Genomic DNA, 27,160 nt, shown 5'->3' on the forward strand with positions numbered 1-27,160 from the left:
CTCGGCCACCACCATTTATAAGTGAATAACAAGTAAATTAATAAGTGCATAACCTAATATGGAACAAGTAAATTAATAAGTGCATAGCCTAAAAACAAATAAATTGATAAGTACATAGCCTAATAACAAGTAAATTAATAAGTACATAGGCTAATAACAAGTAAATCCTAATAACAAGTTCTATTCTACAATATTGAGATACAATTCTATTGGCTATATTCAACAACATCATACGAATAAATTCTATTGGCTATAATATTCGATCTATGCCCATGTTTCCTGGGACGGCACATAGTTGAATATGGGGTAGCCATAGTGATAATTATAATACATTCATTAATGCTAGTCTTACTAAAATCTACATATGTTTCTAAAAATGTATTATACTTATCGCCAATTGGCAAACACGACATTAAGTTTAGCTTATTAACTATCGGTGTATCCTTAATTTTTTCTAAATTTACTTCTAATCCTAATTGATTAGTTGTTAAGTGAGTAGTCGGTGATGTCAAGTCTGGTGAATAATCATAGACTATGGCTCTTAATTCTAATAACCACTGTTCTTTAGCATACTGTTCTAATAACTCACGATCATTATTGTCTTTGTTTTTCACTTCACTTTTTGTTATAATGTTTTTCAAGTGGTCTTCCCACATGTCATGATTGTTGTCTTTAGTAATGCAGAATCTCTGTGTGTAATGTTTTCTCATTGCTAACTCCACCCTGGCCAATTCTGCGACGTCATCTGCTGGTGCTGGTTGGGTGATCTGCATGTAGTGTAAGCGTTCTTCTATTTGTGCCTTCAAATCCTGCAGGTCTGCGATGTACTTGGGCTCTAATTGTGGCTCTTCTAACTTGCATGTGATTGATGCGTCTTGAAGTTTTCTGAGTCTTTCTTCGTAGACACGGCGTATCAAGACTGGTCGGTCGTAGAAGTGGTACTGCCGACACGACAACTTGAGCAACTTCTAATGTTCTTCACAATATTTGAATTTCATTGACACATATTTTTTACATGGTTTGTCCCAAGTATAGGCTGAACATATCAGTCCCACAAAATTCCCAAAGTTACCATCTTTTCAAATGCCAAAAACTACCTGCAAGTCGTATCAGGTAACAGTCGTATTAGGTAACAAGTCACTGTGGGATTGATTGATGTTATCGAGGATGCCGACACGTGGCCTAAGGCCTAAGCAGGCCACACTTATGGATCAGAGACTCAGAACAGGGTTCTTGCATCTGTACTGATATGATTGAAGCTCGCCGTGGGTTATGTGATTCTTCCAGACGCCATTGGTTATTCTGGTTTCGCTCAGCAAGTAAATGGGCCACGTCTACACTTAGCCGTCTTCGTTCGAGTCACGTCCGTACTTCTGTATTCCTCGCAAAAATACATGAAAAATAAAAATTGATACAGAAAGCAACTTAAGCAACAAGTGTCAATACTGTCAATGTCACTGATAGATGTCACTGGAAAAACCGATTATTTTTGAGCTGTCAAGATCTCATGTCAGAACGTCACTACTAATTTTGACAGCTCCCTTAAAAAAAAGAATGTCTCTGGTTTTTGGCTTCCAATTATTGGGTCGTACATTATTGGGTCGGGCTTTCTCGACCTGTACCAATAATGTTCAGCCCAATAATTGAAAGCCAAGGGACTCAAATTAGTGGACGCGAATTATGGGGTCGTACATTGTTGCCCTGTGAAAATAGTGGCTTCGTATTATCGCCCCGGACCAAACTTGCGCGGACCGAGAATGCTCAACCCAGGAATGTACAGCCCAATAATCCGCGTCCATCATGGACGCCAATTATTGGGCTGTACATTCTTGGGTTGAGCATTATTTGGTTGTGTATTAGTGGCTCCCCCGACGCCGACGTTTGACGTTTTCTTTTTGACGTTGAAGTTTCAGATGAGTATTTTTAGGCCACATAATAAATAATGAAAGGTTTTTATAGTTGGTCAAACCAATTTGTCAGTAAATAGGAAGAAAAAAAAACTATACTTATCCTTTTCTTTTGGGGGCTAGTACTGATTCTCTCTGTCTATGTTTGAAATGATACAGCCCTTTTAGTCTAAGATCCGGCATATATGGTCGACCTTCACCGATCTATCTGACGGATGAAACTCACATATTATGAAAGAAAATATGTTCCTGAATATAAATAAATAGGGTTGCCTAAAGAAATATGGTCAAGGCTATTTTAATTAATAAAAAAAAAAATGTTTTTCTTCAAATTTCACCGATCTGTCTGACAAACGAAATAAGTTCCAATGGAAAGTATACAACTTGTACAACATAAATCAACTAGGTTGCCTATCTTTTTCCGGTCACTATTATGTGGTTGCCTAGTTTAAACAGGTGAGTTTTAATCGATAATTGCACTCATCTGTCTGACGCTTGAATTATACATCAAAATGATGGTAATTTTATTTCGAATACAGTGGCATAAGGTTGCCTGCGAAGATCAGGTCACTATGATTTTTTTCATATTTTTTGGATCGATTTTTCAAAAGTTAGGAGGAATAACGGTTTTTTGTTCTTTCTAAATTATTATTTCCGAAATGATTCACTTTATCAAAAAATGTTGTTTGCAGAACCCTATTTATTTTGAAAGACCTATCCAACGACACCTCACACATTTTTTGACAAAGTGAACATTTTCGAAAATAATCGCTTCTAACGAAACAAATTGTAGGTGATCATTATTTTTTCCGTTTCAACCATATGATATGGGATATCGTTGGATAGGTCTTTTAAAATGAATAGGGGTGTTAGAAAAACATTTTTTCATAAAGTGAATATTTTCGGAAATAATCGCTTTAAAAGATACATAATGTGTGTGAATTTTTTTTCATCCTTCAAGTCTATAATGTGGGGTGTCGTTGGATAGGTCTTTTAAAATAAATGGGGGTTTTCTATAAACATTTTTTGATAAAGTGAAAATTTTCGGAAATAAACGCTTCGAAAAAAACTAAATGTGTGTGGCGATTTTTTTTCGTTTCAACCTTAATGTGTGGGATGTCGTTGGATAGGTATTTTAAAATGAATAAGAGTCTTAAAAAAACATTTTTTGATAAAGTGAACATTTTCGAAAATAATCGCTTCTAATATAACGAAACAAAATGTATGTGAGGTTTTTTTTTTTCACTTCAACTCTACGATGTGGGATATAGTTAGATAGGTTTTTTAAAATAAATAGGGGTCTTAGAAAAACATTTTTTGATTAAGTGAATGTTTTCGAAAATAATCGCTTTGAAAGAAACAAAATGTATGTGATTTTATTTTTATCGTTTTATCCCTATAGTGTGGGGTGTCGTTGGATAGGTCTTTGAAAATAAATGGGGGTCTGCAAACAATATTTTTTGATACAGTGTATCATTTCGGAAATAATAATTTAAAAAGAACAAAAAACGGTTATTCCTTCTAACTTTTGAAAAATCGATCCAAAAAATATGAAAAAAATCATAAAAATAGTGCTTAAAGTCCGTCAACCAAATCTTGTCAGTAGTAAAAGGCGGCAAATTTGAAAAATCGCGGGTTAGCAACACTGTGTTCGAATAATTCCAAAATGCGTGTCATCTGTGTTTTATCTGTGGAATGCGGATCGTGATGGGATCGTGAATGACAGCCGTCACCTTATTTGTTTTCATTCTGAATCGTTGCTGTTTCAAGAGATATTTCTGCTGTCACCATTAAATACCAATACATTAAATAAGAATAAGCAAAGCTAAGGGGCCTACAATGTACAATCATGCTCGTTGATGGTAAACATTACTAAAAATTGAGGTTATGACAAGTACATACTGGAAGAACTCTTTCGAACTTTTAAGATTATGTTCAGTTTTTTTGTTTTAGGGTTAAAAGGCATAAATAAAATTAAAACGTATGCCTAAATCTATCCAACAAGACCATAAATTGTGTCCTGGAAACCGTCCATAGGCCCACATGTCTAATATTTTCAGCAATCAGCTGTGACTATTTACAAAGATGCAATAGAATACTACAGAGTATTATGCTTGGTTGAAGTGACCCGGTAACATTGGTAACTTCATTATATTTTTTCAATTAATGACCTGAATTATAGTGTAAGCTAAAGTGACCCTTATCTTATTTACCTTTAAATTAAATAAACACCCAAATATCAGTTGTTTTATTTTTAATATGTAATCCTATTGTACAATATATACCAATCAAAAAAAATACACAGGTAAGTATGTCATATTCATCCAGAAGAGTACACTAATTTACATTAACAAGTGGCATATTATATTGTAAATAACAAATATATGCACTATCTAATTATCTGCATTTTGATATGATTTTATTTTAGTAAACTTAGAAGACATAGATAGGGAACAAAGAGAATATAAACACTACGATAGGGAGTTGTTTTTGATATCTTCAAATTTGTTCATCATTTTGATTAACATTGTTTTAACATCGCTTTTAAATTGTCCGTCCATGTTTCAAATTTTTTCAATAAACCGCGAGTGACAATTTGAATTGACGTATTACGTAATACGCAGGGCGCGCTCAGCGGAAAAAAAAAATCTTTTGGTTCGATGTACATTGCTGCTTTTCTTAGCGCAATACTGCTCTTTGAGTGTTGCCCTACTTTAGTTTGCTTTACATTGCTACTGACAAGATTTGGTTGACGGACTATAAAAACTCATTCAAACAAAATTAAAACAAACTTGATAAGTTAAGCCGTTTATGAGTTATCGCTAAAAGTCTTCCCTTCTTATTTTATTTAAAAGCCTGGCAACCCTTATTTGTGACTGGATTTTCGCAGGCAACCCTATGCCACTGTATTCGCAATAAAATTACCATCATTTTGATGTATAATTCAAGCGTCAGACATTTGAGTGCAATTATCGATAAAAACTCACCTGTTTAAACTAGGCTACCACATAATAGTGACCGGAAAAAGATAGGCAACCTAGTTTATTTATGTTGTACAAGTTGTATACTTTCCATTGGAACTTATTTCGTTTGTCAGACAGATCGGTGAAATTTGAAGAAAAAATTATTTTTTCAAAAATTAATTAAAAATAGCCTTGACCATATTTCTTTAGGCAACCCTATTTATTTATGTTCAGGAACATATTTTCTTTCATAATATGTAAGTTTCATCCGTCAGACAGATCGGTGAAGGTCGACCATATATGCCGGATCTCCTACTATTTGAAAAACTATTTGTCCGTTTTGGTAGGTTCTCCTATATATTATACTAGGTACTCTTTGGTTTCCACTAAAAATAAGTTTCTACCGTCGTATACAGCCACAGTAGAACCGACACTCGACTCAAGACCGAGGATCAAGTCCAAATCAAGTCTCACCAAGTCGATTACGCGACAGCGTATTTACCCTAGGGACAAGGGGGCCATGATGGCCCGGGCGGGACGGCAGGCTTTTTTTTCCTTGCATGAGATACATTATCATAGAATAAAACACAAAAACCTTTTTTTTTTAAACACAAAAAGATGACTAGAAATTCGGTCATGATTACTCATGATACGATCCTCATAATATGTACACAGACAAAAGCTTAATAAATAATAAAATAACTATAGATGGTCAAGCAGATCTTGTCAGTAGAAAAAGGCGGCAAATTTGAAAAATGTAGGCGCGAAGCGGTGACTGGCCCGAAGGGATATCGTCCCATAGAAAATTTGAATTTCGCGCCTTTTTCTACTGACAAGATTTGCTTGACCATTTATAACTAGTTTTTTTTATAAGTATATCACGAGTTAATAGACACCTAGTTAGAAACCTTTAGATCTTAATATGTCTTAACGATTATGTGGCTTGTGACCCGCTATAAAATCCGCCGTTCGGCCAAAATGCAATATCAAACCATTTAAAGTCGAATTATTTTGAATTTGTTACGAGGCCCGAGGGTGGTATAGCTGGTCAACCAAATCTTGTCAGTAAAAAAAGGCGCAAAATTCAAATTTTCTATGGGACGATATCCCTTCGCGCCTACATTTTTCAAATTTGTCGCCCTTTTCTACTGTCAAGATCTGATTGACCAAGTATAAAGGAAATTTTGTAACAATGGGATAGCTGCCCTATTATTAAGTACTAGTCTTCTAGTGCGTTAGACACGCCCATGCTAAATCAACAACTAGAACTCCTGCAGTTAATGTTAGGGTCTGACAGGCAGTTAGATAGGCTCCATTAGAAATCTGGGTAGTCATTAGGCTATGTTTAGATCTAATGATTGGGATCTAAGTGAAACCACTTTGGACTGGACTGTGAACAATTGAGAGCGATCACCGAAAATACGACTAACTCAAACCGCCGGTCGCTCCGATAAGTATATCTGATACTCGACTGTACCTAGTCCCATTTTTGTTTTCGTTATTTGGAGCCTCGTCATTATACTTATTAGCACTAAGGACCATTTTCCTTGCAAACAACACAAAACACATCAAATATGCACCCGACCTTACCATCTTATGTAACGAGGTTTTCCGTTAATTAGGTACTGTCAGCAGCAGAAGTTGCTAAGCGTGCCAGGTGTTCAAAATGATCTTGACGCGACTTTATTATTAAGGGAATAAGAGCGTGTCAAGGTAATTTTGAACAGCTCGCCCGCTTAGCAATTTTTGCTGCAGACTGTACGAATAGGTAATTATTAATCGAAACTCTGAACTCAAAATCCATTAATTAAAAAGTTCAATCTAAAGATTAAACTCATTATTAGACTTTAGAACTTTCTTTACCCTTTTCAGAGTTATATTGAAGTTTGAAGTTGTTAAGAAGTGTAATTTAAGATGAATACCGCGTATAAAAGGATCATAAAGGTCATTTTACCTTATCAAAACCAAGAAAGCTTTTTTTATGATTTAGTAGGCAAACGAGCAGGCGCATCGCCTGATGATAAGCGATTTACCGTCGCCAATAGACACCTAAGGGGTTGTAATGCGCTGCTGACATTTAAGATGGGGGTACGCTCTTTTCTTGATCTAACCAAAAGGCTGTGTTGTGTCTCACACCAGTTACGATGTTTTAGGTAGGTACCTATCTACATGCGTACATAATTTTTTGTAAACTATTATACGCGTCCCCCACTGTTACTAATCAACACATAGGTACATTCTGTGTCGCCACAGAATAAATAATAGTACTAATACCGTACAGAAAGCACACTTCCTGCAAAACCGAAGTTTGACAGCGATTCAGGGACGAATCATACTGTCCCTTTCTATGTATGACACTATCCCTTTCGGCTATATAGGGTTGTCAAAATTCATTATCACATTAGACGTCAAGTTGTGCCAACCCTAATAATTGCTCGGAGCAATGCTGAACCGAACGGAGCAGAGAATCTTAGTACCATATTTTTAGCAAATAAAGAATATTTATTATTTATTTATTGAAGTGAAAACTTCTTTAGCGGCGCTGTGCACTTTTTGAGGTGGGGAAAAAACTCGAGACACCGTAAGACGGTCACGTGACCTGATCGAAAAACTGTTGCATGTAATGTCATTGAGTTTGTTGTTAATTTAAATGCCATCTAGTGAGTTTCGCTCTAACTGGTATTAATATAACTAGAGTACTAACAGTGATGTGCTTAGGGGTTTCTAGTAAATAACGCTAACGGTGCATTTTGCAATTATACATAGTGCATTTTGCACAAGTCATTGAGTTTTCACTTCTGCCGGCACTCCCTGAGTGCAACCCGTTGTTTTTTTATTATTACAGGAGAGTGTCGCCCCACTGTGCACTGGTGCCGCGCAAATTTTGCGACGGCAGATAAGGATATATCGCGTGGATTTTTTACCTCAAATACACTAAAATTTTGCTTGTGACGTCGCTCAACGAAGCGCCTGTTCCCATTTGTGTCCGGCGGGGACTAATGGGAATTCACCCAGATCTCCAGGAGTTAATTAACAAGGAGTGGAACTCATCTTACTGACCCATCTCAAAGAATTGGATTGATTAAAGTCTATTTTTTTATTCGGTAGACTAAAATGACATTTCATAGTATGAAATGACGTTTTACGTTCATACTATGAACTGTCATTTCAGTCTACCCAATAAAAAAATAGACTTTAGGTGTGATATTAAAAAAAATGCATTATTATATTAGGTACATTTGTATAATGTTTTTATTTTTATTTTAAAACCTCAATTATTGCTATATTTACAGATACATATAGTCTTATTTAATTATAAGTTGTGTAAATAAATAAATCTAAAAAATAATACTACCTTGTAGATCTAGTTCTAGTAGGCTACAATAATTATAATAGCTAAAATACTGATTATAGAATTATTATGATTGTGATAATTTACCACAGCCATATTTATTATGTTTAAGAACAAAAAATGTCATGTTATCCAATAATATATCATGCTTAAATTATTTATAAAAAAAACGAATTTAAACATGATTTTGCGCCTCAAAAAAGGTTGTTGAAAAATAAGCACTTAATATTAATTTTATTAAGTATGTCATAAGATGAGATTCAGAGATTTTCCTTATGGTCCCAACATTCATAATGCTAGACTTATATCGACGGGATTTGGACCGTGATTAGTATAGTGATTAACCTTTGTATTGTTTTTCCGGTCGATATAAGTCTGGTAAAACTAACAGTGAATCATTCAAAACTGCTATTCATAATGCTATAGTTTGTCAAAGGACTGTCTCATTTCAAACATAGACAGAGAATCATACTATCTTTGTCTTACACTAGTACCTACTTGCACCCAAAAGAAAAGGATGGGTATAGTTTTCTGTGTGTGTTTGTGTTCTTATTTACTGAAAATTTGGTTTGTCCAACTATAGTTACAAGGTGGGCATAGTTTGACCCTATGCAATCCACATTCCGGCTACTCTGTGGAAATGCTTTGGTTGTTTTAGGCTAGAGATTTATGTTCGTAAAAGTCATGTCATATTTTTTTAGGGTTCCGTACCTCAAAAGGAAAAAACGGAACCCTTAATATGATCACTCGTGCGTCTATCTGTCCGACCATCTCCTCCGCCCCTTTATCACCGAAACTACTCAGTCTAAAATTTTGAAAAAGTACACCCTAAAACTTGAGTAAAACCTATTAGTAATGTGCAGTCAAGCGTGAGTCGGACTTAATTACTTAGTATTTGATCCGACCCCTACGGGTTTTTTAAAGACATTTCATTCACGTTCCGCATAAAAAAATACTTTATTAAAAATTGGACAATGTCCGGAAATCATGGAACGCGAGTCCGACTCGCACTTGACCGGTTTTTTTCATTGTACAGTATGTTCAAAATTATTTATAAAATGACAGACAATCTAATCCCGTAGTCGCCAACACATTTCATTTCACACGAGTATGGTTTTTACATTAAGAGCCAACAGGAGTGGTCATTTCTCCATACAAACGTACTCGACTGTTTCCTCCGTGGGTTTTGAAGCTAGAGCAATGATTTTTTCAACACAGATTAATATTGTCAATATCTGTGTCGGACCGTTTTGCTTTTTTTGATATTTTTGTTTTTTAAGGCGCTAGAGCCCTTCAAAAATGGCCAAAATGGCCTAATTGACTATGCCGCAATGAGAGACGTGCTATTCAAAACTGACATCAATTAGTCAAAAAAGCAAAACGGTCCGACACATAATGTCATAATCATTTAGATTTCCAAATTTGGTTACGATTGGTTAAGTTTTGGAGGAGGAAACAGTCGAGTACGAAACCTCGATTTTTGATATTTTTACGCAGGATTTTTCGCCTTGTCCTTATCGCACTAGTGTTAGGAGCCGCTTCCGTTAGCGAGACGGGTATATTTACCTAAAACATTTAAATCTTAGCTCCTGTTGGCTCTTAATCGCAAAGCGCGGGTTAAGTACCCTTATTCCCAACACATTTCGCACGAGTATAGTTTTTCACTTCTAGCAGGCGTGGCTCACTCCGCGATTTCGTCGCGTCGCTACAAGTATATACAAGTACATGTACACCTATTTTGGTGTCTAGCCACAGTAATTGCCGCGCACCGCTACGGAACGGACGCCTGCTCGCGCTTGCGCCACCTAGCGGTCATATCTGTCGTAATAGACGCGTTTTGTTAGAGAGTGAATCTTCTGTAGCTAGTACTGTTATTGAAGTGAAAACTTCTTTAGCGGCGCTGTGCCCTTTTTTAGGTGGGGAAAAAATGTTAAACTCGCGTGAGATCACGTGACCGTAAGACGGACCTGTTACATGTAATGTCATTGAGTGTTTCTTCATTGATTTAAATGCCATCTAGTGAGTTTCGCTCTAACTGGTATTAATATAACTCGAGTACTAACAGTGATGTGCTTAGGGGTTTCAAGTAATGCGACGTAATAACGCTAGATGGCGTTAACCTCAATTATACATAGTGCATTTTGCACTAGTCATTGAGTTTTCACTTCTGCCGGCACTCCCTGAGTGCAACCCGTTGTTTTTAGGGCTCCGTACCCAAAGGGTAATAAAAACGGGACCCTGTTACTAAGACTCCGCTGTCCGTCCGTCCGTCCGTCCGTCCGTCTGTCACCAGGCTGTATCTCACGAACCGTGATAGCTAGACAGTTGAAATTTTCACAAATGATGTATTTCTGTTGCCGCTATAACAACAAATACTAAAAACAGAATAAAATAAAGATTTAAGTCGGGCTCCCATACAACAAACGTGATTTTTTACCGAAGTTAAGCAACGTGGGGCGGGGTACTTGGATGGGTGACCGTTTTTTTGCTTGTTTTGCTCTATTTTTTGTTGATGGTGCGGAACCCTCCGTGCGCGAGTCCGACTCGCACTTGGCCGGTTTTTATTCTGTGTTTCTAGTTACAAACCGCGTGTGGCTCTAGCAGCGGTCGCCGTTTCCTCGCGCGGCTGACGTATGGCGCGGGTTGACGCAAGTGCACGGTGCGCACGTGTAGCTTACGGCTGTTGGACTGCCCGAACGCCTTGCCGCATACTTCGCACTCGTATGGTTTTACGCCGGTGTGACTCTGGAATTAAATATTTTTTTAGACACACACAGATAAATATTACAAAAAAAAACATAGGTATTAACACATTCGGAGCGCCTTAGCCGCTCACAAATATGAACGCCTCTATTGTCAGGGCGTTAGAGTGCATGTTCAGATATTGTGAACACCTTGGCCGCTCCGATATATCTGTACAAGTATATCCGACATCTCTCATCTCTACATTACGTTCTGTGTATAGGTAGTTAGGTACCATAATTATTTTCCATCGTATTTTCACGGAAACAGTCAGTCTCGGTACAAAAAGTACTGAGGTTGACTGAAGTAGCATGACAAATACATACGTTTCCGAGAAAATACGATGGAAAACAATTAAGCACTACATCTGTATACCTAAAATAAACAAATATAGATAGACATACTCTGAAGTGTCTGTCGAGTGCCCCCTTACACTTGAAAGCCTTAAAGCACACAGAGCACGGGTAGGGCCGTGCGTCCGAATGCGTCTTTTCGTGCATCTGTAAGTTGGTTCGGTTGTGGAACGCTTTGGAACTGACGCATGTGTAGGCTCTTTCATCTACAAGTTCCTTCTATCTCAGTCTAAATTATGAGTAATAGTAGAGACAGACATACCCTGAAGTGCCTGTCGAGTGCCCCCTTACACTTGAAAGCCTTAAAGCACACAGAGCACGGGTAGGGCCGCGCGTCCGAGTGGGTTTTTTCGTGCATCTGCAGGTTGGTTCGGTTGTGGAACGCTTTGGGGCAGACGGCACATTTGTAGGCTCGCTCTTCGAAGTGGGTGCGTTTGTGGTAGACGAGGAAGGCGTTGCCCTGTTGAAAGAATACAGAGGTTTATTTGAAATATTTGACATAAAAATGTGTCATAGCTTTGAAAACAATGAAAAACCGGCCAAGTCGGACTCGCCTACCGAGGGTACAACAACAACAATGTTTAGTACTTGTTGTTATAGCGGCAACAGAAATACATCATCTGTGAAAATTTCAACTGTTAACTATAACGGTTCATGAGATACAGCCTGGTGACAGACAGACAGATGGACGGATAGACAGACCGACAGAGGAGTCTTAGTAATAGGGCCCCGTTTTTACCCTTTGGGTACGGAACTATTGCCGCAAATATCGCAAATGTAGTTCTGGATGGGGTAAGGCTTTTCCGGGTGCGCGCGACGGAGGTGCGTCCAGTATTGTCAACCAACATTAGACCTTATTGGAAAGAGATAAGGTCCAACTACGACTCACCCTAAAACTCATGCCGCAAATATCGCAAATGTAGTTCTTCTGTATGGGGTAGGGTTTGTCCGGGTGCGCGTGACGGAAGTCCGTCCAGTATTCACGGGTCTTAGGAATCTCTTCTGAACACTGATACTATTGTCAACTGACATTAGACCTTATTGCTAAGACATAAAGTCCAACTACAACTCACCCTAAAGCTCTTGCCGCAAATATCGCAAATGTAGTTCTGTATGGGGTAGGGTTTGTCCGGGTGCGCGCGATGTTAGTTCGTCCAGTATTGTCAACTAACATTAGACCTTATTGTAAAGAGATAAGGTCCAACTACGACTTACCCTAAAGCTCTTGCCACAAATATCGCAAATGTAGTTCTTCTGTATAGGGTATGGTTTGTCCGGGTGTGCGCGACGGAAGTGCGTCCAGTATTCTCTCGCGTTCGGAATTTCTTCCGCACACTGTGGAAATATTAGTTTGTCAAAGGACTGTCTCATTTCAAACATAGACAGAGATAATCATACTATCGTTGTCTTACACTAGTACTAGCACGGAAAAGGATGAGTATAGTTTTCCTGGTTCTTACTGACTGACAAATCGGTTTGACCAATTATAGTAAACATTAGAAGGGTATAGGTATCATATAGGTAGGGCAGGTGAGTTGAGGTGAATGAACACACGGCTACACAGAGCAACAGTATTGAATGAATGAGTGAGTGAATGTGAGTTAAGCGCACGATATGAAGTCAAAAAAATAAAAAAAACTTGAAATTTTTTGGTCCATGAGGTCCATCGTGCAGTTGACTGTTCAACTTGCTAGCGGTACGAATAAAGATACACTATAGTAAGCGCCACTTGGACCAAACCCACTAACCGGTGAAACTTCAACCCAGTATCAAATTGCATTGGTAACCCCATGGTTACCATTAACTCCAGGTTTAACCGGTTAACCCCGGGTTAGTGAATGGTGCAAGGGGCCCTAAGTGAGTTAGTCCCACTTGCACCATCTCACTAACCCGGGGTTAAGCGGTTAAACCGACAATCTAGTGTCAAATTGTACTGGTAACCATGGTGACTTTATCTCATTTACATAAATTTGATTTTTGTACTAAACAATCCAAAAATCCTTGTGGAAACCGAAAATGTAAAAAATATTGAAATATTACATGAAATACTACTTACCGATGATATGAAATGCCTCCATGTCTAATATTTTTTGTCCCGCTAGTGTTTTTACACACCAAAATGGAGCAGCACGTCATATTTGTAATTATTTGTAATTTTAACTGGAATCGTTTTCACATCTGACATCTCATAAGCGCCATACTGAACTGACACACGACTGACAGTAGCTGTAGTGAATGTGAGTTTAGCTAAACTTAATGCTGCCACAAGCTATACACGTACGTTTCACTTCTATTACTTCTTTGTTTTGTGTGTAAAATGTATATTTTATGAATAAAACATTGAATTGAATAGGGATGTTGACAATTTTTTGGAACTGGTTTCATTTTGTAGATAGACACGTAATAATTACAGAAAAAAATATAAAAAAATATATTCATTAATTTTGAATAAAAAAACATGTATAATAAGTTTCGTGTTTAAATTTCGCGCCTAAACGCTCCAAACTGTCACGTGACCTTGATGACGTAACGGCGTTTTAAACAAACTGCTGTCAGTCATTTTTTTTAATTCTTTATATGGCAACTGACAAAAAATTTTAAAGCCTTAACACACTACCGCATCGGACAGCGACCTTTTTTCTCGCTCTAACTTATAGCTGCGTCCTTAACGCACCACCTTACACACTATCGATTCGTGCGCCGCACCGCACCAAGATCGCGTTTCGGTACGATAATCTGTAGACACTTAAGCAGGTTTTATAACTTGTCTTTGGTGATTCCACTGTGATTACGTCACGCGCTCCGATTGGCGTTTGCAGTCACGTGATACTGGGCGTTATTTTAAATACTTTTGATTCTTTTTAATTAATTTATTACGCATATTTACACTTGCAAAATATGATTTTCCGCGTTCTAATATTCCCTGCTATGGTAAAAACATAACACGTTATATATTCGCGATTCATGTCAACATCCCTATTGTTGCGACCTAAAATGAAAAATTTATATCGATTTACTTAGACGACTACCGATTCATAACGGCGCCACCGTACCTACTGGTATACATATAAAAACTGTCGGATTGCGTAAATAGTTATATAAGTATTTTCTATGCTTTTGTCGAACATGGTTTAAGAGCCAAGTGTATTGAAAGACTTATCATGATTTCTCATTACTCATTATGTTTAACCGGCTAACCCCAGGTTAGTGGAATGGTGCAAGCGGGCCTTAGATGATAGGAGGGTAGAAGGTACGTTGCGGTACGGACATGTTCGCAGGGCGCGGGCCAGGCTTGGTCTTGTTTCTTGCCGTAGTTCTTGGGGCGGCGGCGCGCGTGCGCGGCGCGGTGGTGCAGCCGCAGCTCCTCGCCCGTCGAGAACACGCTGCCGCACGACCGGCACCCGTTCCTGCACATACCACACATTTATACATATACAGGGTGGCGCATTCAGATCGGTCAGTATGGGAAAATCTGAAACTATAAGACATACGACGATCTCTTCTTAGGAACCATGTCATCGATTTTAGTAACAAGAAAAACTGCATTCATACATTTAAATTTTTTTTATGTAAAATGTATTGAAAAAAATGGTGGCCATTTCGAAAACATACTAAAATAAATTAAAGGATATGAAAACAATGCATTTTATTCATTTCAGACATAGTATATTTATTTATTTATTTCATAGTAACATTTACTGCTTAAGACCTACACAATCGATATCTAAATAGAAATAATTTTAGATTTTTTTTTTCAAAACGTCCGGGTTCGATTCCCGAGCTGAGTACACATTTTTTTTAAATGTATGAATGCAGTTTTTCTTGTTACTAAAATCGATGACATGGTTCCTAAGAAGAGATCGTCGTATGTCTTATAGTTTCAGATTTTCCCATACTGACCGATCTGAATGCGCCACCCTGTATATATACATATTTAGAAACAATATTAAACAGTCCCTCTGTCATAAATCCCTACACAGAATAAATAATAGTACTAAGTACAGAAGACTCACTCTCTAACAAAACGCGTCTGTTACGATCAGCACAGATATGGCCGCTAGGTGGCGACAGCGCCACGCGCAGCTTATGGCTTTCCCCAAAATTGGGGCCGAACGGATGTACTTTTTGCTACCGGTAGCAAAGCGACGAAATCGCGGAGTGAGACACGCCTGCTTGTACTAACTTGAAGTCGTTAGAGGGCGCGTGCTTGGCGGAGGTGACCATAGTGCCGCTTCCACGCCTCCTCCGAACTGCACGTCGCACTCCTGGCAATACGGTCCCGGTTCCTTTTCTACGTCTGGTCATAGAGAAAAAATACATAGAGTGCTCACTCCATACATCAGTTCAGACTACTCATTTCAGTGTCTACATCTAGCATCGAGTAGCGGAACTATCAGTCAGTAAGTAGCAGTCTACTTGACAATAGATGTAGCACCGACCGGAAAGTCTTATCCCAACAGCATAAGACTTTCCGGTCGGTGGCGACATCTATTGTCAAGTAGCAGTACTGATAGTTCCGCTACTCGATGCTAGATGCTAATAGTCTTTTTGGCACTAAAACTGATGTATGGAGTGAGCACTCTATGTATTTTTTCTCTATGGTCTGGTTCAGTCTTTTGTTATACATACTTACTTGAAACTGGTGTTGTCTTTATTAACGTCCTCCTTGACTTCTCTCAGGCTTTTGACTATCTAAACATAGGTTTACCGCCTAAATTGAATATGGTTTTGACCACAAACCAGGAAATGGCTTGAGAATCACCTCTATTAATCGAAATCGAATCGAAAAGACACAAGCCAACGAAGCTTAGTCTTTTAGAAAATACTTTAAGAAAGGTTGAGATAACTAGAGGAGTACCACAAGGATCCGTTATTGGTCCGCTCCTGTTAACCATACATTCCGCGAACACTCGTAAAATCATTGTAATTAACACATCTACGCAAAGCATTAAGCACCTTATGTGTTTGCAATAAGGTCTAGTATACTAACTTGAAGTCGTTAGAGGGCGCGTGCTTGGCGGAGGTGACCATGTGCCGCTTCCACGCCTCCTCCGTGACGAACTGTACGTCGCACTCCTGGCAATACGGACCTGGTTCTGCGTCTGCGTCTGGCTCAGTCTTTTGTTATACATACTTACTTGAAACTGGTGTTGTCTTTATTAACGTCCTCCTTGACTTCTCTCAGGCTTTTGACTATCTAAACATAGGTCTATTACCGCCTAAATTGAATATGGTTTTGACCACAAACCAGGAAATGGCTTGAGAGTCACCTCTATTAATCGAAATCGAATCGAAAAGACACAAGCCAACGAAGCTTAGTATTTTAGAAAATACTTTAAGAAAGGTTGAGATAACTAGAGGAGTACCACAAGGATCCGTTATTGGTCCGCTCCTGTTAACCATACATTCCGCTAACACTCGTAAAATCATTGTAATTAACACATCTACGCAAAGCATTAAGCACCTTATGTGTTTGCAATAAGGTCTAGTATACTAACTTGAAGTCGTTAGAGGGCGCGTGCTTGGCGGAGGTGACCATGTGCCGCTTCCACGCCTCCTCCGTGACGAACTGTACGTCGCACTCCTGGCAATACGGGCCTGGTTCTGCTTCTGCGTCTGGCTCAGTCTTTTCCTGTGATAATACATTACGATATTTACGTTTACGATTACTATTTTCGCTCTTATTGCGCGGACATAAAGTTGTTTCCTATCGGATTTTGTCGAATGCGCGTCGATATATCTGGGGAGACCGTTAGTAAGCGAGCTGGAGATGTCACAGAGGATCTGTATGATGACATTAAACTGTTTAAAACATAAATATTACTGAATCGCGATTAGAAAGGGATTGAGATAGCTGTCAATCCATATTGATTTTGACGTAAGTGTATGGAAATCTGTTATTTCTAATCCCTTTCTGATCGCGGCATGATAATACTTACTCGCGATCAATAACCATAGCTACCAAGAGTCTAACTCAGCGGATTCCTTAACACCAGTTAATCATACACACATCACAAAGGCTGTGACTACAGGCAAACTATCCGTTCCTAGAATTAATAACTACTACGGGGATAGAACACTTAGAAAAAGAATTCCATACTTACTCAATAGTTTGCCTGAAGCTATAAGACGCGAAAACAAGAAGTCCAAATTTAAATCTATGTTAAAAAAACATTACCATGACACATTGTAGTAATTAATTTACCTACTTTAAGTTACATTAAGTTACATATTAACCAGAGACTGATGACCCCACAGTCAAACTCATTGTTGAGTTTTGCGGGGCTATGATTATAGTTAAGAATATCACTGTACTTTATTAATTAAATAAATAAAAAAATAAAAAAAATAAGGATAAACTGGCGCAGCGTGAAAATATTTTTTTTATTGTAAAATCAAGTAATCAGTACGTATCTTTAATTTGTAAAGCACTCACAACATAGTCCTTATGCATCATGGTCTTATGCATGGCGAGTCCGAGTTTGCTAACGTAAGAGTATCCACACACGCCGCATATGAACTCCGAGGGGTGCTTGATTCGTACGTGGCTTAGGTACGACGTCCATTTACTGGAAATACACATAGCGTTATATACAAAAATCATTGGGCTAGAACCTAGTATAGTGCGTTCTTTTTGTTATATAAAGGGAAGGAAATATACGACGAATCTTTGCGCAAATCCAGACAACGAACCACGAAGTAACCAGGCGGCCTAGCCAAGGTGACAATCGCTATCGCTTCGCCATCGAATGGCTTTGTGTTTCTCTATCACTCTTCCATATTAGTGTGACAGTGACGTTTGCGTTTCGTTCGCTACGGAGCGTTAGCGATTGGCATGTTGGCTACGGGGCCTGGTGGTAACGTTAAAAGCGAAAGCAACCGACGCGCACGAATGACGGTAGACATAGCGCGTCTACACAACTTTGAAATCCACCCGCTCGGCTATCTTCAGTTACCCGTGAACAAGATGCATGTAATAAATAAATAAAATAAAATAAAAAAGCCTTATATTTCTTACAAAAAATAAAAATTACACACTTTTAAATAAACCTATTTCTACAAAACAGTAATACGTTCTAACATTGCTTTATACCTAATTTATAATATCTAATAATGTAAGAACCCCTCGCTACTCGAAGGTGTAGGCCTCCTCTAGTGATTTCTAAGCGTCTCTATTATTAGCTTTTTGCATCCATTGATCACAAGATGCATGTAACTGCGTCTAAATATCGGAAGCTCGGAAACAATATCTACAAAAGGTAATCACGGTCCATATCCCGGTCGATATTATGTCTCACGAAGTGGTTTTTCAAGGCACATTATAGAACACCAAATTCACCAACTAGCACATTCATACCATGCGATATGGTTATACACACATTAAATTATGTATTTAAATGATGACTTAGAATGATATGTATTATGACAATTTGTATTATATTTTCAATAGGCATCTAATTGACATTGTATTTATTAATTATATGGATAATAATAGTGATGGAAATCTATATTTTGACATCTACAATTCTCATGATCTATGTACCTGATATTCATTAATTATCATAGCTGTAAGTAGGATTAGATTATTACTCGTACTCGGTGAGCATGATAGTTTAGTTGCTAGTATTAAGTCCAATGTTTTTGTACGCCGTTTGGCAAAATATAGTGAAACTGTACATATTATAAACTGACCACCACTGTAATTCTACCTATATTTACAAATAAAACACTTACTTACTTACTTAATAATGTGACATTGTACACTTATACCGCCACTTCGTGGTTTGTCATTGCGTTGCGTCGCTGCGTCACTTTCGTTTGACTTATTGAGGAAAGAGATGCAAAGAGCGCCCTGTTAACAGTGTACAGTTAAAATTGTCAGCGCTTTTTCAAATTAGTAATAAACGATTGGTAGACTTACGTAGATATCTCGTCGCAGTATTGGCACTTGTATGTGACGCCTTTATGCCAACGCTGATGTTGCTTCGCTTGCGTTCTGCAACACAAAAACATTTAGTAAAGCATCGAAAATTGGGGTGCCGTTCAATTTTAATACAAACATTTTGCATAATTACATTTAACTACTTTTAAAACTCATAATAAACATAATGTATAGAAACAAAATCCATAATATTATTCGTTATAATAATTAAATTACAGAATGTTCTATAATCATAAAAACGCTGTGTATAACGATCATTAGGAATAATTTTACGTGTTATAAGATACAGTTAGTATTATGATTAAAATGCAGAATTATATTTTAACGAATGATCGGGTAACATAATATAATATGACATAAATTATAAAAGAACTTACATATTCTACCTTAAGGCAGGTCGCCGTTAGGTACGACGACGAGCGAAGCGAGGAGGAGTGTTAGGTAGAACTGCGACCCTACAGCGCGCGAGCCGAGCGAGCGAAGCGAGCGTGCCGCGGCAGCGGCCGGCGAAGCGCCAGAACCGACTTATTTTATAATAATACACATTTTATTACCCTCTCGATCATGAGAGATGGTAATAAAATGGAGGTAGATGATACTTTTTAAGAATAAATAAAGAGTAACCTTAAATTTCCTATAATAAAATAAATCCTAAAATGGAACGAGAACGTTATGAGCATTAAATAGTATGCAAAGTGATCATTATACTGATTGCCTGTTATGCAAATACATTACTATGCAACGGAATTATTATTATTACTGATATTATGCAATTTGTTCGTATTCATTTTGTTTTTATACTAAATAATCATTTCTGCGTATCGAAATTATGCAATTCAAATTATGCAAAATGAAAATTCGAAAATAGTTGTTATTAAAAACATTACACACCCCGAAAATTGATATAAATAAAGTCTGAGAAAAAAAACGTGCTTCGGAAATGACCTTTGGATGTATTTTTTCGGATTTTCCTATCCGCTATCTACGTTTTGTTACATTCACCTACTTACACCTTTTAACTTTCAAACTTATATGGCGTATTAGGGTGGATCAACTATTTCTTGTTGTTATTCTGTCCGGTCAGCCAAGAGACAATAGTAGCATAGTTTGTTAGAAGACATTGTCCACCACCTTCTTCTGACACGCTTGGTAGACGACCCTCAATGGAGAGGGTTTATAAGTTTCACAAAAAACCGTGTTTGGAGGATTTAAATGCCTAAAAAGCAGGTTTTAAAGAGTGACCCAGGGGAAGGTAACCATGGCAACGAGTGACAAGAAAAAGTTGATTCACCCATTTAGTTTTAATCCTGTGTCGAATGGCAGTAAATTTACTGTGACTACAAAATTTACTATGACAATAAGCCTCTATACATTCAATTCTGTTTGGTATAAGATAAGATAATATAAGATACACACGTGGTCTTGGAAACGTATGGGCAAGATCGGCAGGCATATTTTTTCTCGTGGTTGGCGGCGTGTTTCTGCAGCGCGCGTCGGGAGCGGAAACGGAACTTGCAAATATTGCACTCCACCTCGCCTGCGCTCTGTAAATTCAAAAAAAGTTGCTTTAAGTGCTTTAACACTTTCAGCCATTTCCAATTTAAAAAACCTGTCTAGTGCGAGTCGGACTCGCCCATGAAGGGTTCCGTATTTAGGCGATTTATGACGTATTAAAAAAAAACTACTTGCTAGATCTCGTTCAAACCAATTTTCGGTGGAAGTTTACACGGTAATGTACATCATATATTTTTTTTAGTTTTATCGTTCTGTTATTTTAGAAGTTACAGGGGGGGGGGGGACACACATTTTACCACTTTGGAAGTATCTCTCGCGCAAACTATTCAGTTTAGAAAAAAATGATATTAGAAACCTCAATATCATTTTTGAAGACCTATCCATAGATACCCCACACGTATGGGTTTGATGAAAAAAAAAATTTTTGAGTTTCAGTTCGAAGTATGGGGAACCCCAAAAATTTTTTGTTTTTTTTTCTATTTTTGTGTGAAAATCTTAATGCGGTTCACAGAATACATCTACGTACCAAGTTTCAACAGTATAGTTCTTATAGTTTCGGAGAAAAGTGGCTGTGACTGTGACTGTGGTTCCGTAGCCAAATGGCAAAAAACGGAACCCTTATAGATTCGTCATGTCTGTCTGTCTGTCCGTCTGTCCGTCTGTCCGTCCGTATGTCACAGCCACTTTTCTCCGAAACTATAAGAACTATACTGTTGAAACTTGGTAAGTAGATGTATTCTGTGAACCGCATTAAGATTTTCACACAAAAATAGAAAAAAAACAATAAATTTTTGGGGTTCCCCATACTTCGAACTGAAACTCAAAAATTTTTTTTTCATCAAACCCATACGTGTGGGGTATCTATGGATAGGTCTTCAAAAATGATATTGAGGTTTCTAATATCATTTTTTTCTAAACTGAATAGTTTGCGCGAGAGACACTTCCAAAGTGGTAAAATGTGTGTCCCCCCCCCCCTGTAACTTCTAAAATAAGAGAATGATAAAACTAAAAAAAATATATGATGTACTTCCACCGAAAATTGGTTTGAACGAGATCTAGTAAGTAGTTTTTTTTTTATACGTCATAAATCGCCTAAATACGGAACCCTTCATGGGCGAGTCCGACTCGCACTTGGCCGCTTTTTTTTTTATGGTATCAATCGATCGGGTTTGTTTTTAGGATCAAATGTCTATATGGGACCCATTGCATTAAAGTAACACAAAAGTCAGAAATTGTAGTCAAAGTCCGACAGTCGCACTTCACTCGCGAAACGCCCTATACAAAACGGCCAGAGGCCGTGACGTCATCGCCCTTCTTTTAGTATGGACAAAACAAGAAAATTGCGTTTTTGTCGGTGAAATATTGCGTTTATGTATATAGTTGCTATACAATATTTTTTTGTATGAAATGTAAGGAATCGAATGGTACCCTTACTTTTATCGTTTTTGGAAGTAAAAAAAAACTTAAATTTTGAAACTTTCAGGTCCTGTGATTTTGTAATTTTTCAATATTTTATTTTAATATCCACATTATTGTGATAAATTGCTCGTTTACTATCTATTTTACTAGATTTTGTTATAAAATTCAACATCAGTCATCATCCCTATTACTACTGCTAGACACCAAAATTGGTGTGGGCCCCATGTGCTTGTAGCGACGCGACGAAATCGCGGAGTGAACCACCCCTGTTTAAGGTATTTAAATTTCTGAATACAGCACTGTATGATTTAAATAAAAGAATACTAACCGGATCATGTTTACCAACATGATGTTTCCATGCCAACGCGTCTATGAAGCCTTTATAGCAAAGATTACACTGGAACGGAGCGTTCAGGTAGTTTGAAGACTGCTGGCGTTTTGTTATCTCCGCTAGTTGCTCTTCGGGCTGTCGACAAAGTAAATGGTTTGTACATGGTCTGAAAAGGGACACCCTGTTTGAAACTACCATGAGCATTATTAAATTATAAGGTCAAGTGAGGTAAATGCAACTATGGGGTTATTGCGTCTCTCCGTTCTTTCTCGAATACGATTGGTCGAAACGCCCTCTACTATGCAACGTTTCATGCCTGAGCTACTTGGAAACGAAACGTTGCATAGTAGAGGGCGTTTCGACTAATCGTATTCGAGAAAGAACGGAGAGACGCAATAATCCCATAGTTGCATTTACCTCACTTGACCTTACCTACAACGGGACTTAATAGCGTATTTGACACAGTAACATTCCTAGTGCGCAAAACGTTCAAGCTGATAAATAAGAACAAGTGCGGGTAGTTCGAAAAACTAGCGCGGTTAGATGTTGATGTCAACTTTAGCCAGTCTTCTCCGAGACCACGGGGACAACGCCGTCCTCGAAACGTCTGAGGTAAATCTTAAAACTTAAATACCCGATTAAGTCCCGTTGTACAATTTAATAATGTTTAAAAACCATGAGCATGTACAACATTTTCGCAGAGTATAGTTAACGGGCTTAAGGGTGTCAGAAATGATGTAAAATTGAACCCAATCACTCACAAATAATGATGATGAAAATGATTAGTTCATTATGGGTACTTACAACATTTTACTATAATGAATTTGACCTGTCACATGTCGCCGCAGGCATAAGGCAAAATAATCAATAGAACAAAAGTATAAATAGAAAATAAACATTCCCTTTATAAACAAACGTAAGGACATATTAATAAAATACTTACAGTCAACTTAACTACAGTAACATATTCCTCAAGGTCTATATCATCCACGCCCACGCCCCCAGTATTGCGAGTCCGACGGGACTTTGGCTTCGCTTCTTTCTTGGCCTCCGACATCCGAGGCCGGCCTCGCTTCTTTTTAGGGGCCTCTGGGAGGCCTGAGGCCTCTTGGGCTTCCGAGGCATCTGCGGCCTCTGGCGCTTCGGACTCGAGGGTCATTGGCATGTCGGTTGTTGCCTGTAATAGTAAGTATATGTATTTATTTTCCCATTTCTTGTCAACTAAATTATGGTCCAAGTTTTTGAGTTTATCGCGAACATACAGACATAAAGACAGACGCAGCGGGGAACTTTGTTTTATAAGGTGTAGGCTTGTAGTTTAAAACAAGGGGGTTTAAATTAAAAAAAATTACAAACTAAAGTATCCTTACTTTAGTTTAAAATTCTTCGTGCCTAGCTTCCTAGCTAGGCACGAAGAATTTTGTACATTGATCCCTCATTTCCTATCTCTATCGTACGCACATGACTATTCATTATATTGCTGTCCCGCTCTCACAGTGACATAGACTGGCTCATCAGCGAGACAGCAATATAATATAAACAGCAATATAAATAAATAAATAAAAATAAATATAATTATGCGCGTGCGATAGAGATAGGAACAGGTGTAGCGTCCTGCACTTTATACACAAGAATAAGAACAAACAATAAATTATTACCTCAATATCCAGTAACTCTCCATTACATTCCAAACCAACTTTTACTTTTTTCTTCCGTCCCCTCTTTTCTTTTTTCTTAACTTTCTTTTTATCTTTTAGACTCTTTTGTAACGAAAGCGGCTCATCGTCACTTGACATGTTAGTCATTACGAAGTCATTGTAATCTTCTTGCTTAATAGTATCTATTTCAACGAGGAAATCAGCGTTGATGGGTTTAGGGGATTCTATTTTCACTTCAACGTCTTGAACATTGTCATCATGTTCATAGGATATTATATTATTTTCATGGCTGACGGAAAGAGCAGAGATCAATTTAAGTTGCCGGCGGTCTATGCTGTTTAACCCTTCAACTGTAATCTGAAAGCAAAAATATGGCAGATATTTTCGTAAGTTGTGAATATGTCCAGTTAACACCTTTGTGGGACTTAGTGTTTTCAACCCCCTATCACAGTGAATGTGTTGACGGATCAAAAGAGAGAGGTCACAAATTGTCACAAAATACAACTTTTTTAATTGGTATATGTTAAAGTTAATAGAAGTCTGTTGAATAATGGCTCAGTTTCATTGGTCGATACTTCGATAGGGCCCGCATTTGGGGAACTGTTTTCATTGGTCGATAGGCCCCGCGTGCGGTAGTTTTCATAAGAGATCGACCTACTGTAGATCCCCTACCTTACTATACAATGAATATAGAAATTTTATTATCGGCCTCTCTATTGCTCTTGTTAATTGAAATTATAGAGAAGCAGATAAAAAACTACCTAAGTAATGCACCTTACACTAGTAAGTAAGTAGGCAGGAGGCACCTACCTGAAAGGATTTTTTTAAAGATAAATATTTAAGAAGATATGCATTGGGACGACAACATCAAAAGGACTGCGGGGAAGATGTGGCTCGGTTGCACAGAACCGTGACGAGTGGCGTAAAAGTAAGGAGGCCTACACCCGAAGGGTAGAATAGGGCTAAAGAGAGAGAGAGAGATTTAAGAAGATAATTATAGCGCAATACCTTGCCAGTTGCCTGCAACACAGCATACAGCTCAGCCTGACCGATGAGACATCGCTCCTTAAAGTTATACAGCTTCTTCATCAGCGCGACGCATTCATAACACCCGTACGGAGGGAGGTCCATCATGCTTAGAGGCTGGAAAAAATGTTTTTTTTTTTTATAATTTGACTAGAACTAGGGCTACTTTAGATATTATATGTATAGCTGACCACCATAAAGCATTATCTTTTTGTATTTTTTGTGATAAAAAAAAAAAATGCGTTTATTTCGGACAGCGTATCCATAATTACAAAAATTAGACAACACAAATAAATTTACAAAACACACAAACAATAAATCAACATGCACATTATCCCAAACTTACATTAAATTTTACAAATTAAATAAAAATTATAAATTAAATTAAATTATAAATTCAATTATCAAATATTTATTATTTATTATTATTCTCCACATTCTCATTTGTCATAGTGCGCATGTGGCGCATGAGACTTCGCCCAGTGGCCAAATAATGTGTTATGCAGATTTTTTTGGACTTAAAGGAGGCAATGCATTTTTCAAATCTTGTTAAATTAAAGGCTTAAGCTATAATGTATGTACTGACTTTCTTTCTAACTTAGTCATAATCTAGTAAGCAAATGATGCTAGTATCTTTGGTATGGTCAAGTAATTTAATTTCAGTACCATTTCTTACCTTATCACAGGGACAATAGTAGGAGTTCCCTTGCGACTTTCATATTGATTGTCACTAATTATGACAAGGTATAAAATGGTATGTAAATTAACTACTTTGACTGTAGGTACGACAGACATATTTAAAAATGTTATATTGGTATATTTGTTTCTTATTTAAAAATATTTCATAGTTTTTTTTGGCAGATCTTGAAAACTAAAAGATTGGTCAATTTGAGTAAAAAAAATTACACGAAACTTATTTAGACCAAAATTGAGATTTCTAAAACTATTTAAAGATTTTTTACAGTTAAAGTTTACAGTTAAAACTTGTACTTACATTGATCCCAATAAGTGATTCAAAGTAACCATATAATGGATACGTATGCAAGTTGTACATCTTTACTCCCATAACAAGACATATTCGGCATACTTTCACGTCTTCCATCGCGGTGAATAATATATTTTATTCATAAAATAATCAAAACATTTACAAATACTTTGTAGTTCGCGGTATGATAGAGTTATAAAATATTAGAACTCTCTCTAGACAAAACATGATTGAGAACTAAAATACTACAGTAGAGTTCCTTGTCATGCTGAAAACTTGTTACATTATTACAATATAATATGTAATAGAGGTAAATAAAGCTACAAATATGGATTATGTCTTATTATCAACGGAAATAACAGAATGGAAGAATGTCTAATTTTACACAAGACGCCAAGTCGCTGCCATTTTCGTTGTTGACAATGTTGACGTACGGACCGTACGGTACGTTGTGTGCGTTTCGTTCTTTAACGAACAAGATTATATAAAAATAAAATATGGAAGATTTTGTATGGTATTGTAACTTGAATGTAACCCGCAAAAAAATATATTGAACAAATAATACTGATGCATTTACTAACATGATAAATGTTCATGTTATTGTCGAATTATAAAGACTCCACAACATATTGCCTTATTTGCATCTTATTACTCTAAATATAGCTGGTCAACCAAATCTTGTCCGTAAAAAAAGGCGCGAAATTCAAATTTTCTATGGGACGATATCCCTTCGCGCCTACATTTTTCAAATTTGCCGCCTTTTTCTACTGTCAAGATCTGGTTGATCAAGTATATCTGTCTTGCATCTCGTTAATTAATATCATATCCGTTTAGACTCTCGCGCGAGCCACGAGACGAGCCCAAAGAGTAGTATAATATATAGATGGTCAACCAAATCTTGTCAGTAAAAAAAGGCGCGAAATTCAAATTTTCTATGGGACGGTATCCCTTCGCGCCTACATTTTTC

At 37.5% G+C, this 27,160-nt stretch overlaps 1 protein-coding gene across 1 annotated transcript in view; it reads right to left on the reverse strand.

Annotated features, from left to right (window-relative positions):
* The window catches only part of LOC134656563 (zinc finger protein 252-like), a 40,733-nt gene extending 14,090 nt beyond the window's left edge, over nt 1-26,643 (reverse strand). Inside the window, exons 1-14 of the mRNA XM_063512120.1 lie at nt 26,203-26,643; nt 25,191-25,325; nt 24,183-24,539; nt 23,468-23,701; nt 22,522-22,659; nt 20,676-20,803; nt 19,239-19,313; nt 17,754-17,886; nt 16,816-16,949; nt 14,586-14,724; nt 12,533-12,652; nt 11,580-11,777; nt 10,809-10,967; nt 465-941 (exon numbers count right to left, since the gene is read on the reverse strand). Of these exons, the coding sequence (XP_063368190.1) occupies nt 465-941; nt 10,809-10,967; nt 11,580-11,777; nt 12,533-12,652; nt 14,586-14,724; nt 16,816-16,949; nt 17,754-17,886; nt 19,239-19,313; nt 20,676-20,803; nt 22,522-22,659; nt 23,468-23,701; nt 24,183-24,539; nt 25,191-25,325; nt 26,203-26,310 (2,535 nt within the window). The 5' untranslated portion in view covers nt 26,311-26,643. The remainder of the gene's footprint in view (nt 1-464; nt 942-10,808; nt 10,968-11,579; nt 11,778-12,532; nt 12,653-14,585; nt 14,725-16,815; nt 16,950-17,753; nt 17,887-19,238; nt 19,314-20,675; nt 20,804-22,521; nt 22,660-23,467; nt 23,702-24,182; nt 24,540-25,190; nt 25,326-26,202) is intronic.
* Between the last annotated feature and the right edge of the window lie 517 nt (nt 26,644-27,160).

Source organism: Cydia amplana, chromosome 18 (assembly GCF_948474715.1).
Source record: "Cydia amplana chromosome 18, ilCydAmpl1.1, whole genome shotgun sequence".
Taxonomy (NCBI): Eukaryota; Metazoa; Arthropoda; class Insecta; order Lepidoptera; family Tortricidae; genus Cydia; species Cydia amplana.